We start from the raw sequence: 15,557 nt of genomic DNA on the forward strand, positions 1-15,557 counted from the left end.
GGCATAGACCGATAAAGCTCCCGGATGGTCTCTTGCGGTATTTCCTGCCAAATTCGATCCAATTGTCATTAAATATTTTAATTATTCCGTGCCAGATGCAATCGCCTTCCCATCATATCCCAGACATGCTCGATGGGAGAGAGATCTGGTGATCTAGCAGGCCAAGGAAGAGTTTGACAAACTTGTAGACAGTTCATAGCAACGCTTGCCGTATGTGGTCTGGCATTGTCCTGCTGAAAAACCAGCCCAGGGCGCTGCAAAAGGAACGGTAGCAAAACAGGTCTTAGGATGTCATCGACGTACCTCTGAGCAGTAAGTGTACCTCTAATGACGACCAAAGGGGCCTGGCTGTCAAAGGAAATGGCACCCCAGACCATAATGCCTTGTTGAGGGCCGGTGTGGCGTGCAATAGTGAAGGCAGGGTCCCCCCTGTGTCTTGTGCGTCTCCAAACACGTCTTCGATGATCGTCAGGACACAGTTGGAAGTGGGATTCGTCGCTAAAGACTATACGTCCCCAGTCGGCATCATTCCAGCCTGATCGAGCGTCGATTTTGCGCGTCTTAGTGCGTTCTTGGTGAGTAGATTTTTTTTTGTTATAGAGTGTATATTATGATAAATTTTGCGTGTAACGGTCAGGTTGATATTGGAACATGCATGTCACTTACTACAAAGTTCTACTTAAAATTTGAGATTTTTTTTTTCCAGTGAGAATTTTGACGGGTGTTAAGTTGCTTTTGGGATAATATCCCGATTAATTCTGCTTCTAGGATGTGGAACAATTGAAATCTTTAATACAATATCATCAAGCACAGAGCTCTAATAAGGATTTGAGTGCTCTAGCTAAGCGGAAAGTGGTCGACATTTCGATTACATGTTTCCATTGTCACACGAATCAATTCATTAAAAAGGTTGTTAAAATAATTTTTATGTATGTTACGTTACATTCGTTTAGTGAACATAACATTTTAGGATAAGTTTATTTGCAGAGGCCTCCAAATTTTTGCTCCTGACGGTCCCTTTGCCTAACCCTCATAGTGTCCCCTCCCCCCGTTTTTTGTAAATTTAAGAAAAATAACTCATTTTTTGGGAGTATTTTTAGTATTCTTATTATTTTGCCATTCCATAACATTTTGACGCACTAGTCTATTTTTCTAGAAAAGTCAGTTATCACACCTTTTCGAGGTAGATGCTCATGCCTACATACTGTAGTTTTGAATTGCGCTCAAATTTTCGTTGCTGTTATTTTTATCCAGAGAATGAGGTATTTTAACTAATTACAATTAGAATGTTAGATTTTCTTATGTATTGAAGTTATTTTGTTTCATCTGACGTTTATATTGTAACTCATGTCATCAAATAAACGCGTTTTTAATCCTCGACAATAATTGCTGGGATGCCACTAAAAATGTAAAAACTAGTAGAAACTCTATTTTTTTGTTTATTTATTATCTCTTTAATTAAATAACCGCTATGACTTACTTTTCAAATTATTCATATTTAAAACATAATTATTCGTTGCATTCACTTTCAATAGTAAACTGAAGGAAAAAAATTTTTATAAGAAGTTACTAATTTTAATATCTTTTAATAAATGTTTGAAATTTATTAGTAAACACTTTTTGTATTTTCAGTCGCCCGTGGTAACCCTGTAATTGACCAGAATTCGGAAACGTTTTTTGTAATTTTTTAATTAATTTATGACAACTAATGTGCATAGTTTTTTACTATAGCCTCAAGAAACATTCTAAAAATCTATATTAAGGGCTGCCATTATATAACACCTTGTATCATACATTTGATGAGATATTATCTTTTAACCGATAGAATCTTATTCTAGTTTAAAAAGGCGACAGGGCAACACATAGAATATAACGGATAAAAATCTCAATTTAAATCAATTGAGGGTTTTAAAATTGCTAAATAAATCGGTGTTTTTCGTTTTGCAGGCACATCACACAGGGAAATGCAAAGCGGTCGTGAGATGATTCTTCCTCGGATTAGTGTCACCTTCCCAGCTTCAAAAATGTCTCCGTCTTCTAGTCGCTTCATTCACGTTAAACGTCCAGGGTCACCAACACGAATTTTCCGAGAAACCACCGTGTAAATTGTATTGTTCTTTCTTTTATTAGATGTTCCTACTTAATGAATTGATGTAAAACGAAAATAAACCCTATTACGGTTGAAAGATTATTGTTCTATTAATTTCACTATTTTTTAATTGCGTTAATAAGCATTCGTTGCACAGTTCACGTAATTTTTTTAATAAAATCGAACAATTGTGGTACTTTTGTATTTATTAAAGTGGTAATTAAATTAATTATGTAACTATTCAAAATTCTGAAAATACTTCGTTTTTTTTAAATACCTTTCATGATAAAAAGTAGTATTCAAGTAAAACATAGAATATTTAAATTTTTAAAAAAATGTATCTACTACTTTAAATAAAAAAAGAATTTCAACTGATTAAAGTGGAAAAATTTGAATGTTCTAATTCTACGAATGCTTATGGGCTGTGGTTTTATATTATTAGAATCTTTATAGGTTTTATATTATTATTATATTATTAGAATCTCTTAACAAAAATGATAAAATTAAATCAAAAATGTATATTTTAGTATCAAAATATAATATCAAGTCAATAAAGCAGAATCAAGTTTAATGAATCGATTAAGTTAATTTAAAACAATATCAAACTTCTAAAAATACCATTTTAATAAAAATTTTAAAGTAAAATAGAGGAACAAAAGCATATAAGGAAAAAAAGTCCCTATGGATTAACTTGCCAAAAAGTGATTCCTACACGAGTTAAATATATATTTCGCACAATCACGTGCCAAACTGGGGAAATAATTTTGTTTGGCAAATGATTATGCTACAGAAATTGCAAATAGATTTTTATGTTTATTTAATTATTTTTTATTTAAAGTGGTAGATAGTTTCTTTTAAATTATTTTTTTTAATGTTGTTTTATGATATGTTTGCAAGAAAGATCTTAATAAGAATTTTGAGGGAGTTGAATTAATTATTTTATTGACTTGATTCCTTTTTATTCCCGTGTTATATTCTTGAATGCGGCGGGTAATAAATTGGAAATTAAAATTACAATTTAACTACTTCAAAATTCGGAGAATTCTTTTTGTTATTTCGATAAATCTCTTGTGTAACGAAGAATTTTATTCCCATAAAATTGAAAATATTTAAGCAAAAAAATGTATCTAAGGTTATCTTGAAATATAAAATAATAAAACAAAATTAAAAATCAAGAATATATCAAATCAATAAAGAGATATCAAGTTAAAAAGCCGAAACTAAAGTTATTTCACAACTCGAGGAATGTTTTTGCTATTTTACTATTAAAATCCTTTCGATATTAAATTAAAGTATTTCGTTCGTGTAAAAAAAATATTTAAATGAAAAAATTTATCGACCCTTTTATACGAAAAGCAATTCAAAATTTAGTATAACTCAAGTGTAGAAAGCTGATGTTATGATGTACTGTGTCAAAATTCTAAAAATGCTTTGGTTATTACGTAAGTAAAATCTGTTTTAAAGAGCATTATTAAAATAAAATAAAACAGATTTAGATGATAAAAATTTATCTATCTCTTTAAATAATTTTAAAAAAATTCTAAATCAAGAATATATCAAGTCAATAAAGAGGTATCAAGTCTATCAAGTGGATATTACTAAAGTCTTATGTAAGTATCTCAAAATTCTAAGAATGTTTGGGTTATTTTTATAATTTGATTTGCATGGGGACTCACAGGGACTCAATTCCCTTACATCTTTCTTTTTGTTGTTGTTTCCCTTTCAGGGGATTTTTAGATGCAGCAGACGTCATCAGTTTTGAATTCTGGAGACAATAAAGTTCATAATTAACCTTTTTTTAAAAATCCATTTTGGCAAAATTTATATTAAACTTCTGTTTTTCAGAACAAATTATAGGTTACTTATCAAATGTTTATCATTGATGTTTATTACTGCATATTTGGAAGTATATCAACTATTACTGTGTTTCACTTTATAAAGTCAACAGGGCTATTATTTAGCATAAATAGCATTTTATCTGTTAAGAAAAAATTAAAAATATATGTAAATTTTGCATTCGCTAGTTTTTTTTTCTTTTTCTCTTTTTTGTAATTGACTGCATATTTTAGGGTTTCAACACTTTTCTTTTACCTAGAAATTAAGCCCTGGTGATAGTGTGTATTATTAAAGTCCATTTTATAAAAGTTTGAATTTAATGATACAAAAAAATACTTAGATAAGAAACAAAATCAACAACTTCAAATAAATAAAAAATTGAAAAATCATGAATACATCAGATCAATAAAATAGGAACTAAAGTTCTGATGTAACTATCTTAAAGCTAAAAGAATGCTTTGTTTATTATACTAATAAAACCTATTTTATTATAAAAATTTTAATTCATATAAAATGAAAAATATTTTCATGAAAAAATGCCTTTACCTTTCTAAGCAAAAACTAATTGAACGAATCAAAATAACAAATCAAGACAATAAAGAGTAAACAAGTCTGTGAAGCGGATACTAAAGTTATTATAAAAAAGAATATTAGTAAATAAAAAAATATTAATTATATCAGTAATAAATAAAAAAAAATATTAATGTTATAATGTAAATATACATATGTAAAAATATATATGTAACTATTTCAAAATTCTAAACTTGCTTTGGTTATTGTACTACATGTAATTTAAATCACTTTCATTGGAGATTCAATTGATTGGAATTAACTGGGCTATAAAATATAGTGGGAAACAAAGTTAGTATGTAACTATTGTGGCGTAACTACCACTATAAATATTAAATATAAATTGGGTAGTATAAAAGACACGTTAACTCGATTAATATCATGTGGTTTACCTCATGGTAACACCACAAGGATCCACCATCACACGATGAAGGGGTAAAGTGCCATCTTGAGGTATTGAAGGTAAATGAAGGTTGACATAGTCTATAAATTAAATCCCTTCAATTGTGACCTGCGGTCATGATATAAACTTGCCAACAATGATGGCTGGTTCACATTAAAAAAACAGTTGATTTGCTTATAAAATATTCTGCTCAAAAGAAAAAAAAATTCGGTCCCTTGAAAAAATATAATGTGTTATAATGATAAAATAAATAAACAGCGTATATCAACTAGTGGCATTTGTTCATTGAATTCTATCACAGTTAACATTTCTAGAAGGGGAGTAATACGGCGTAACTAACACTATACTTCCTCCGGGTCATGAATTTCATGGACATTGTTTAGCCCTGCTAACTTTCGGGATAAGGAAGAAGATATTAAATATCGATTGCTAAGTATAAAAGACATGTTAACTCTTAAGTATTTTAAGTCACTGTAATTGAAGATTCAATTGATAGGAGATAAGTCCTGGGCTCTATGTAATTCGCGACTGATATTTATTTCCAGTATATCTTTTAAAATCAAAAGTTTTATTCAAATAAAATAAAATATAGTGAAATAAAAACTGTAATTACAACTTTAAACAAAAAATAATTAAGTAAAATTTAGAAAACAAAATTATTCAATGAAACAAAAATAAGTTCTATAACAACTTCAAAACTTAAGAATATTTTATTTTTAAAATCTTTTTCATAATAAATAGTTTTGTATTCATTTGAAATAAATTTCATAATAATCAATTAGATTCATGGGAAATACTGAAATACTTAAATTAAAAAAAAAAAACATTTACTGAAAAAATATATCTACAAGTTTAAATAAAAAAATAATTAAATCTAGGCAAATATTACTTTTTTTTTAAATGTTGCTTAATTGTCTTAATATATAATTTTGTATATTTTGTTCATCTTATAAAAATTTCTTTTATTATAAGTTTAATCAAATAAAATTTAAAAAAAAAACATTTATTGAAAATACCAGTTTAAATAAAAAACAATTAATTATTGGTATATATTACTTTTTTTCTCTCAATTGCACAATCATTTGCCACGCAAAACCAGATCTTCTGTATGGCACGTGATTATGCAAAATGAATCCAATTTATGATGGAATTACGTTTTTTCGAAATTTTAATCCATTTGATTTTTCTTTGCCATATTTGCTTTAGTTTACGGTAGTTCCATAAGTTTCTTTTAAAGAAAAAGAAATTATAGTGGGTAGTTTAAAATACTTAATGTCATCATGTTTCATTTAGTAACACATTCAAATTTTTATTAACTTATTTATATTTTAATTGCATTAAAATAAACATTTGTGGCACATTATATATTCCGTAATTGTAGAAAAGTTTCTTCATTACTGTAACTACCTCATAAATTTGCAGTGCAGTTTAAGACCTTAAATTGGTTTAAAAAATTTTAAAAGTTGGTTAGCTGTGCAAGATAGAAAGGAAACATTGAGCTGTGTTATTTTTTAAATCAGTTTTTTTAATATAGCTAATTACAATATTAAACAATAATATAATTTAACGTGATGCATGGACGTCGTTGGTTGAAAAGGCGATGGGTTTATCTCCCCCCTCAATAATTAAACATCTCTCTCTAATAGTCTTCCTCAATATTCAGTCAAATACAGAAATTTTCATGAATCATCCTCGATTTAAACTATTCAAAGTGAGAAACTAGAACAAAGTTAAAAAAATAATGAATCTTTTTACATTAATTTAACATAAATAAGACTTTTTTTTTCTCGTGTGTAAAACTTAGAGAAATATTGTGACAGTTTATTTTAATTTCGTACCCCTAAAAAATTAAAACCCTGTGACGCTCATGACATGATGCACAATTTTATTCTAGAAATCCCCCCAAAAGCATTGCACAGGTTAATGCATGTTTACCAAGTGGTTTCAGAAATTTAATTCGAATTCAAGAAATTAGATTTTTTTACGTGACCTGTTAGATAAAACATTAATTTCTTTTCCTTCATTTTATAAGTCATTTATGTGAATCAAACTTGTATAAAAATACTAATTAGGTTTCTTCAGGTATTGTAAGGAAAAAAAATCAGTAAAGCACGAAAAATGTATCTATAAAAAGAGCTATAAAATTGATTTACCGGAATTTTTTACGCTAGAAAAAGAATAATGCATTTTCATATCAAAATGTTCTTTAAACGTTTTGTTCAATATACATGAAATTTCAAATTTTTATTATCGAATAATATTTGAGTTATGAGTAAGAAGTGTGGAAATTTTTTGAAATAGCGGTGACAGCGACAACAATTTTTCCTTATTACAGAAGTAATTTTCAAGTGTGGGGTAAATTTGCACCAATTGTGGGGTAAATTGCACCATACAGTACAAAATACATAAGAGCAAAACAAATGAGATTTAAATTTACATTGAAATGAATCTGCACATTACGGCAACGGCATCAAAATTAGTGATTTAGAAACATACTTGAAAAAAATAATGTGAGAAAAAAATGTTAAGTATAAAATATGTTTTAAATATTTTGAATTTATTTGTTTGAGCCCCCCTCGTCGGGGAAAATCTGGCTCTATCCTTGTGCAAAACTATGAAACATTTTAATTAGTGGCAGATCATAGGATAGGAAATAGGATTAATAATTAAAAAAAAAAGGCTATTAGTTCTCTAACACGCTCATTTTAAGTCAACAGTTTTATTATGACTAGAAAAAGTTTGAACCACCTATTGACGATAGATCTGTTCTAATGTGACCCAAAATGTATAGTATTAAATTGCCTCTCATAAGTTTTTTTAAGCAGTTCAAGTTCAACTTGAATTGCGGGAAAAAAACACCACCTTGAATAACTTGTGATGTAATTATCAGAGAAATCAAATTTTAAAAAAGTATATTTAAACTTGACAGATTTCGCATTTTATTATGTAAAATGAGCCGACAAGGTGGCCGAGTGGTTAGCGTGTCTGACTGCGAAGCCATTGGCCGCGGGTTCGAATCCTGCTCAGGGCATGGATGTTTCTTTCTTTCTCCGAGTTCTATGTCCTTTCATCTTTGTGTGACTGTGACCCGCTCTATAAACGGGTTGTGTGACGTGGGCGACGCTGCTCCACCGCCTGTAGCTTCGCCACAGGTGCTTACTGGGTAACGAGAAGAGAGTAGCAGTTCTGTGGCCAATGGGACAAACCCCCAAGTGTTCCGCAATTAAAAAAATTTTTTAATATAAAATGACGTTCTCTAATGTAATGTAAAAAGTATACTTCGTAATTCAAAATTTTTTCGACTATTGTTTAAAAAAAATAAAAAGTAATAATTATCTTTGCATGGTATGTTTGGATAAACGAAATTTATAATTTTGTTTAAAAACTTTTCAAATCAATTAAAAAGTTCTTGAGACATAGCAAAATATGTAGAGAAAAATTAACAATAAGGGAGCAAACTTTCTCCTGACCAAACTGGGACCATATTTTTTATAGTATGGCTATCCCTCACATTTTGAGGTTCAGACAGGCCGGTCCAAGGTATAAGCCTGGTAAACGGCTGTGTAGGGTGCCTAAGTGCGGCAAGGCTAGATTAAAATAAAAAGCTTTTTACAATCTAATTTTCCCCTTTCTCCGTTAGCTTGGTTAAATTTACAGAATCGCCACAGACTTTCAGAATCGCTTTTTTTTCATGTACATTTACTAACAAATACAGAAATTTAATAATGTTTTAAAGTAAATGTTAGATGAAAAAACTACAAATTCAAGAAAAACTACTAAATTTTTTTTTATTTCTCACTGAAGTAGGAAAAATTTCTTCAGTTAGAAACAAAAAGTGACAAATTTTTCTTTATTTTAAAAATTTAAGATTTAAAATGACTCAAAAAATTCTCTAAGATTTAAAATTTTTTTTTAGACTTTAAAATGAATTATTTCCTGGACTTATTTCAATAACTAGATATTTTCTTGTGAGAAAATTTAGGACCATTACACATTTTTATTCTAACCCAGAACCAGTATCATTGCAAATAGTGAAAAAGTTACCAGAATTGCTTTTGGAAACAAAGAAAATAATGAAACAAAACTTATTCTTTCGAAAGATATCTTTATTAAATTCCAACAATCAATAAGAATATTTTGACATTTGGTTTTAGCTGAATAGTGGAGAAATTACAAATCACGTGAAAACCATTTCTTAAAAAATAACAAAATGCACAAAAGATGCTAACATAATACTAAATTTTAGAGTCACCACTTCAGAAAATCTCATTAAAACTTAATACTGAATAACAGATTTAAAAAAAAAACACTAAAATTTCATTATTAATAGATCGAAAGAAAAAACTACATGATACAAAATACCGGATAAAATAACTAATTGCTTCAAACATTGAGTAAACTTCATTTTTAAAAATATTTTACCCAAATTATATAGATTATGTATTTCTAATAACTTTAACACCAATTTTCAGCCAATGGACACGAAACATTACAATTAAGAATTTCAAGTAAACTATTTATTTTAACAAGATTATCACAGACTACTAAGCTAGACACACGATAATTCTTTTTCCACAGGAATAAATTTCTTTTGTACAGTAATTTCCAAAATATAAATACATAACAGTTTATAATTTGCAACAGTGATAGGATTCTCAGATGTAACAATATCCTTTTTGAAAAAGAAAAAAAAACAGGATAAAGAACAAAAAAGGGGCAAAATGAAAGCACTGAATTCAACAATGATTATAAATGGAGCACCACTCACAAGTTGAAATAAATTACGTGAAAGTTTTTGAAGAAACAGATCCTGTAACAGAAGAAAGCAGCACAAAAAAACAGGACATTGAGATGAGTATTCTTTTATGGCAAAGTGATGATGCGCATGGTATTAGTAGCTCCTGCACCTTTGCGCCATCCAGTGACAATGACTATTGTGTCACCACTTTTGAGGTAAAGTTTCTTTTTACCATAATCCACGGCACACTGAATGCGGCTATCAACATCTTGGGTCCACTCTGATAACCTCTCAGCTATGAAAGAAAAAATAACTATAATAGGCAACCTTAAAAGGAGTCACTTCCAAATTTTAGGGGTTTATAATAGCTTGCTTAATTTAAAAATCTCAAATTGCCTTCTGACAGTATTTTGAAAATCTTAAATGAAATGAGTGATTTAAAATAAAAAATCTATATTCTCTTAAAAACTCATAAAAATTGGTATTTTTTCTTTTTAAATTTGCATTTGAAACAAAACGGAAACATGTTTAATTTTTTGTTTTTAACATGGATTTTCGAAGATCTGTCGCTAACAAAGAAATTTTTTTTAAAAAAAGCCATAGTTTAAGTGCCTTATACTAGAAGCAAAGCAATGATTTTAAACTATATATATATCTTGCCGTGAAGAATTACCTGGGCTTTATAATAGGCAAATTAAATTTTTTGAAAAGCACTAATTGGGAGACATTTTCCCCCTAGATGAAATTTATCAAAAACACCAACTTATTCTCAGCTTCTGCAAATTTTCAGGAGCTCAGATAATGCAGCATTGGAGTAATGTTTTAAAGTATGTATTAAAAATAAAAATGCAAGCTTTTCATTTTCACAAAACTGTGGCTTTTCTCCATTGACATTTCGAGCCATTTTCCAAATAAACATAAATACAGGTTTTAGATAGACTCAACTTGACCTAACAGTCATGAGTAATTGTTGCATAACCTTCGAAAAACAATCTTAACATTTCAATCTCTGCAATGACATGCCTTTGTCGTACCCTCTGAACTTGAAATCCCCCCACAGCACTAAAATTTGAACAAAAAGAAAATTCCTTTAAAACTTGTTTACTTTAAAAAATAACCAATTGCAATTAATACCCGGCCATATTCAGTAATACCACAAAAAGCATAGCAAATATTCCTGGAAGTTCATCTATCACGATCAAAGAGTTGAGACACACACAAATTAAAACTGATGAACAAGAACTAGTGTTTTAGATAAGGTTTTTAAAATTAAAAAAAAAAAAAAAAAAGAAATACACAGAGTGTTTTGTAATCACTGACCTTAATTTAGAATACTTGGCAAAAATGAAGTAAAGTATATACAGTAAGGGTAGCAAGTTAAGCGAGAAAATGAGAAACCTGACATGTAACTATTAGAGAAAGACTAGACAAGAACATACCAGTTTGATTACTAAAAGAAATTTTTAGATTTTTCTATATTTCATTTATTTTTCAGGGAATTAACAGGTTTGATGTTCATAATTTAGCGTTCCTCATTTTTAATAATGCGCTTTTCTTGTTTAAACTATTTGCAACCCCAAATGTATAGATCTTTGTCATCCTACAACAAGGATTCTACAAATATATATCTTGTAAAAGTGGTGATTACAAAAAACTCGTATAGGTATGGTTTTAATTCAAAAGAACATCAACATCCTACAAAATACACACATAATGTTAATTTAAACGAAACAAACGTTCACAAAAAAAAGGAATAGTATTTTTGCTTAACATTAAACAAACTGATTGTTGACATTTATTAATGGCTAATTGTTGACTACTATAAAATGTAGGCAAAGATTTGCAAATGTTTGATACAGAACACAGTACTTTCTTCTACACCTATAACTTTTTAACCACCTGGCACGCAGACAGACAAATTTTTCAAGATTTCTTCCCTAGACTCTCATTATCTAAGAAATTTTTTTTCTATGTCGGGAAGAAATCGGCTGAAAGTTTAACTTTCTACGAGTCTTATCACCATAGGGTAAAAAGACATGGCAAGAATAAGAAAAGGATAATTTTGAATTACCAGTGAAATGGATACCATCAATGCCTCTATACAACTTAGCTTGCCTAGTCGTTAAGCTAACTCTGGAAATAGCGATGATAGGACATCTTGGTCTATACTTTGAAATCATGTGGGCAGTTCTAAAACATAAAAAGTTAAACTATAATTGCAAATTATAAAAAAAAGAGATCAATAGTTAGAAAATAATTTATATCCAAATTAAGTATTTTAATCACCTGCATTAGATTTTATTCACCTAAAATATCATTAATACAAGTTGATAAAAGTGAAAAATAACAAAATTTTATTCTTAAGCAATTATTTTTATCCAAGTGATTAACTGAATTAGGGTTTAACCATGCAAAAGCAAATATGCAGAGCATAGTCACATGCAAAGAAATCTGTTACAAATTAAGTCTGAAGTAAAAATAAACTCTTAAGAAATTACTGTGTTACATTAAGTTTATCTCCCTGTATCTAGCTGGAAACTAAAACACAAATTCTGCTTATTCAATTAAAAATTAGTACAATGGCACTTTATCCAGTTTTATTTCTTTTCAAATTATTGCAACAAAACTTTGGAGAATAAGAGTTCTCTCTCTTTTCCAAAAGAAAAGCTACTGCTGCTGCTTTAATTATACTAATTCAGTCAAAACTGTACAGTCTTTTCATTAAATAAGACAGTAAATTTTATAAGTACAACAATAATAATTTTTTTTTAACTATCATTTAGAATCTGGAAAGGATGTAGAGTTAAACTGAGCTAAAGCCAATGCAGTTAGCTTAACTGCACTAAACTTGAGGTAGGAAACAAAATGGCAAAAAATATGTTTGATAAAAGTAAAACAAAGGTTAGCTTTAAATCAAACTCCAGAAAAAATAGAAAATAAATTTTAATTGTCAGGATCATTCAGAATATGTTATAAGTTTAAAATTCCTAAATTTAGCACAAAATTTAGATTAATTAAATTTTAGAAATTTTTCTTTATCTTTGTTATTTATATTAATAATTACTAGTGAAGTTTTTTTTATCAGTTCCACAACCTTTTGCACATTTGGTGTATAAGCAACAGAAATGCATAGCTGCCAACACAGATAAGAAAAAATTTATGATAACTGTTGCATAATATACAAAGTATTTTACCAATAGGGAATTTTAGGGATTTTTAATGTCAAAAATAGAAACTTTATTACATTAATGACTAGAAATAGTCTAATATTTTCCAATTATGATCACAATAAACTTGAATTTGAAATGTTTTTTTTTATTATGTTAACTCATAATTTTGAATAGTAATATACAAATAATTTATTATTGATGGTTAAAAGATTTAATTTAAAAAGAGATTTCTGAATAAAAATATTCGGACATTTTTAGAGCCAAAAAAAGGTTTTAAAATGATTACTATCGATGTGGCTTGGTTAAGTATTAGTAATTTAAATATTCAAGCAAGCAATAAATTGAGTAAAAATTCTATTTCAATAGATTTTTGTACAAAACTGTATCAATTTTAGGGAATATTCTAAAAATTTATAAAAACCAGGAGAATTTTTATTAAACCACCAGACTAGGATAAACTGGCAAAATCCAAAGAGTACTCAGAAAATTTACTTGGAAATATAAAGTGGATTAACTTTTGAGTTCAAAAATCTAATTTTTGGCATTCAATTTGATTAAGTATTACATTTAAATACATGGGAATAATGTTTTTTAACTTTTAGAAACAATATTAAACAGGTAAAAAGCTATTTTTTATATGTCTTAAGTGAATTTTTGGAGTTAAGTGAATTTTTGGAGTTAAAAGTGAATTAAAAAAATATAAACAGGGTCTCTTGAGTGTTGTGTAAAAACAAAGATAAAATCAAAATTTAACTTGCACACATTCCCTCAGATACTTGTTTCTGGGTAATGTAAGAATATCGCTTGATTATTACATGCACTTAAAACAAACTGTCAACAAAAAATTACATTCAGCTTGAGACATTTTGCAATCAGTTAAGCATTTTGTTTCCAATGTTATTATGCACAAAAATTGAGATGATTCTCATTTACCCTATCTCCATAAAAACTATTTTTAACTAAATATTATTACAAAAAAGAATTTTCTAAAAAAAAAGATTAGTTATTATATTAAAGTTTGTACCTTCCAGTTGTAGTGAGAACAATGATGGCAGAGGCTAAGCTCTTCATGGCTGCATTTACAGCAGCAATTGCTACAGATAATGTGGCATCAGTGGGAATAGTAGTTTTCAACATTAAATCACTGAACACATTTCTATGGAAAACAGCTGCTTCTGCTTCACGGCATATAGCATGCATCACTTGGACAGCAGCCACTGGATATTCACCTTTAGCTGTCTCTCCAGACAGCATCACACAATCTGCACCATCCAGGACAGCATTGGCAACATCAGAGCTCTCAGCTCTGGTTGGCCTAGGTTTTTTCACCATACTTTCCAACATCTGCAAGAAATATGTAAATCAATTGTTTTCAAACTGTATTTGCATTAAATTATTAAAAGAAAAATATATTTAGATCGACTACATTTTTATAAATATCCTTCATGCTAACTTACAATAAATATAAATAGATGCAAAATTAAAAATCCTCATTATCAAAATTAATTGAAAAGTAAAATTTTCATAGCATGTAATTCTATACTTTCTTTTTTGTGTACCAATGGCCAGACATGTGATTGCTAGAAGAAATTATCGGAAATGTTTTTGAACTTTATGGTTGAATAATTTTACTTCTAAACAAGATAATTTTGTTCAGAGAGTCCACAAGTCAATGGCCCTAGAATTCGTGGAATTTCGTGAATTAGAGGGGAAAATCACATGCGTGCCATGGCTATTTTTGCAATGTTTTCAATTTTTTCATAAATTCAAAGACATTTCAGAAGGTTTTTTTTTTGTTGCCCAAATGAGTCGAGAACATATCTAAACAAAACTGCATCACATAGACATACTTATGATTATAGTTTTAAGACAATTTATCTTTGAATTTTAAGCAATTTCATTTGAACATTTGGATGGAGCAATTCAAATTAAATGTTTAAGTAAGGTCAGACACATATTTAAGTAGCAAAACAATCACTACCTGAGTTGCACAGATAACAGGTTTGCCAGCAATATTGCANTGCTTCACGGCATATAGCATGCATCACTTGGACAGCAGCCACTGGATATTCGCCTTTAGCTGTCTCTCCAGACAGCATCACACAATCTGCACCATCCAGGACAGCATTGGCAACATCAGAGCTCTCGGCTCTAGTTGGCCTAGGTTTTTTCACCATACTTTCCAACATCTGCAAGAAATATGTAAACCAATTGTTTTCAAACTTATATATTTCCATTATATCATTAACAGAAAAATATATTTAGATTGGCCTCATTTTTATAAATATCCTTTATGGTAACTTATAATCAATACATAGATGCAAAAATAAAAATCCACATTATCAAAATCAATTGAAAACAAAAAATTCATTGCAAATAATTTTATACTTTCTTTTTTGTGTATCAATGGCCCAACATGTGATTGCTAGAAGAAATTATCAGATTTTTTTTTTTTAAACTTTTATGGTTAGATAATTTTATTTCTAAACTAATGAATTTTGCTCAGAGATGAATAATAGACAATTTACACAAAACGTTTAAGGGAGGAAGAAAAACAAATTAAAATAAATTTTCTCCCCATCAACACAAAAAATATATATTCTACTATTGAGGTTGATATTTCTGTATTTTGTAGAGAAAAAAACTTATTCCTCTTTATTATATTGTTTTTCTCTTTGCACCTGATAAATTGCCATTACTACATTAATAAACGTGGACTTCATGAAAAAAAGATCTAAAAAACTACAGATA

At 28.8% G+C, this 15,557-nt stretch overlaps 2 protein-coding genes across 4 annotated transcripts in view; one reads left to right on the top strand and one right to left on the bottom strand.

Annotated features, from left to right (window-relative positions):
* The window catches only part of LOC107447025 (inositol polyphosphate-5-phosphatase A), a 40,447-nt gene extending 38,261 nt beyond the window's left edge, over nt 1–2,186 (top strand). For both annotated transcript variants that reach the window (XM_016061838.3, XM_016061839.4), the window contains exon 16: nt 1,948–2,186. In XM_016061838.3, the coding sequence (XP_015917324.1) occupies nt 1,948–2,105 (158 nt within the window). In that variant the 3' untranslated portion in view covers nt 2,106–2,186. The remainder of the gene's footprint in view (nt 1–1,947) is intronic.
* Nucleotides 2,187–8,983: 6,797 nt separating this feature from the next.
* The window catches only part of LOC107447029 (pyruvate kinase PKM), a 29,119-nt gene continuing 22,545 nt past the window's right edge, over nt 8,984–15,557 (bottom strand). For both annotated transcript variants that reach the window (XM_043038951.2, XM_043038953.2), the window contains exons 9-11: nt 13,831–14,150; nt 11,708–11,826; nt 8,984–9,931 (exon numbers count right to left, since the gene is read on the bottom strand). In XM_043038951.2, coding sequence (XP_042894885.1) covers nt 9,762–9,931; nt 11,708–11,826; nt 13,831–14,150 — 609 coding nt within the window. In that variant the 3' untranslated portion in view covers nt 8,984–9,761. The remainder of the gene's footprint in view (nt 9,932–11,707; nt 11,827–13,830; nt 14,151–15,557) is intronic.

The sequence above is a fragment of the Parasteatoda tepidariorum genome, chromosome 1 (genome assembly GCF_043381705.1).
Source record: "Parasteatoda tepidariorum isolate YZ-2023 chromosome 1, CAS_Ptep_4.0, whole genome shotgun sequence".
NCBI lineage: Eukaryota > Metazoa > Arthropoda > Arachnida > Araneae > Theridiidae > Parasteatoda > Parasteatoda tepidariorum.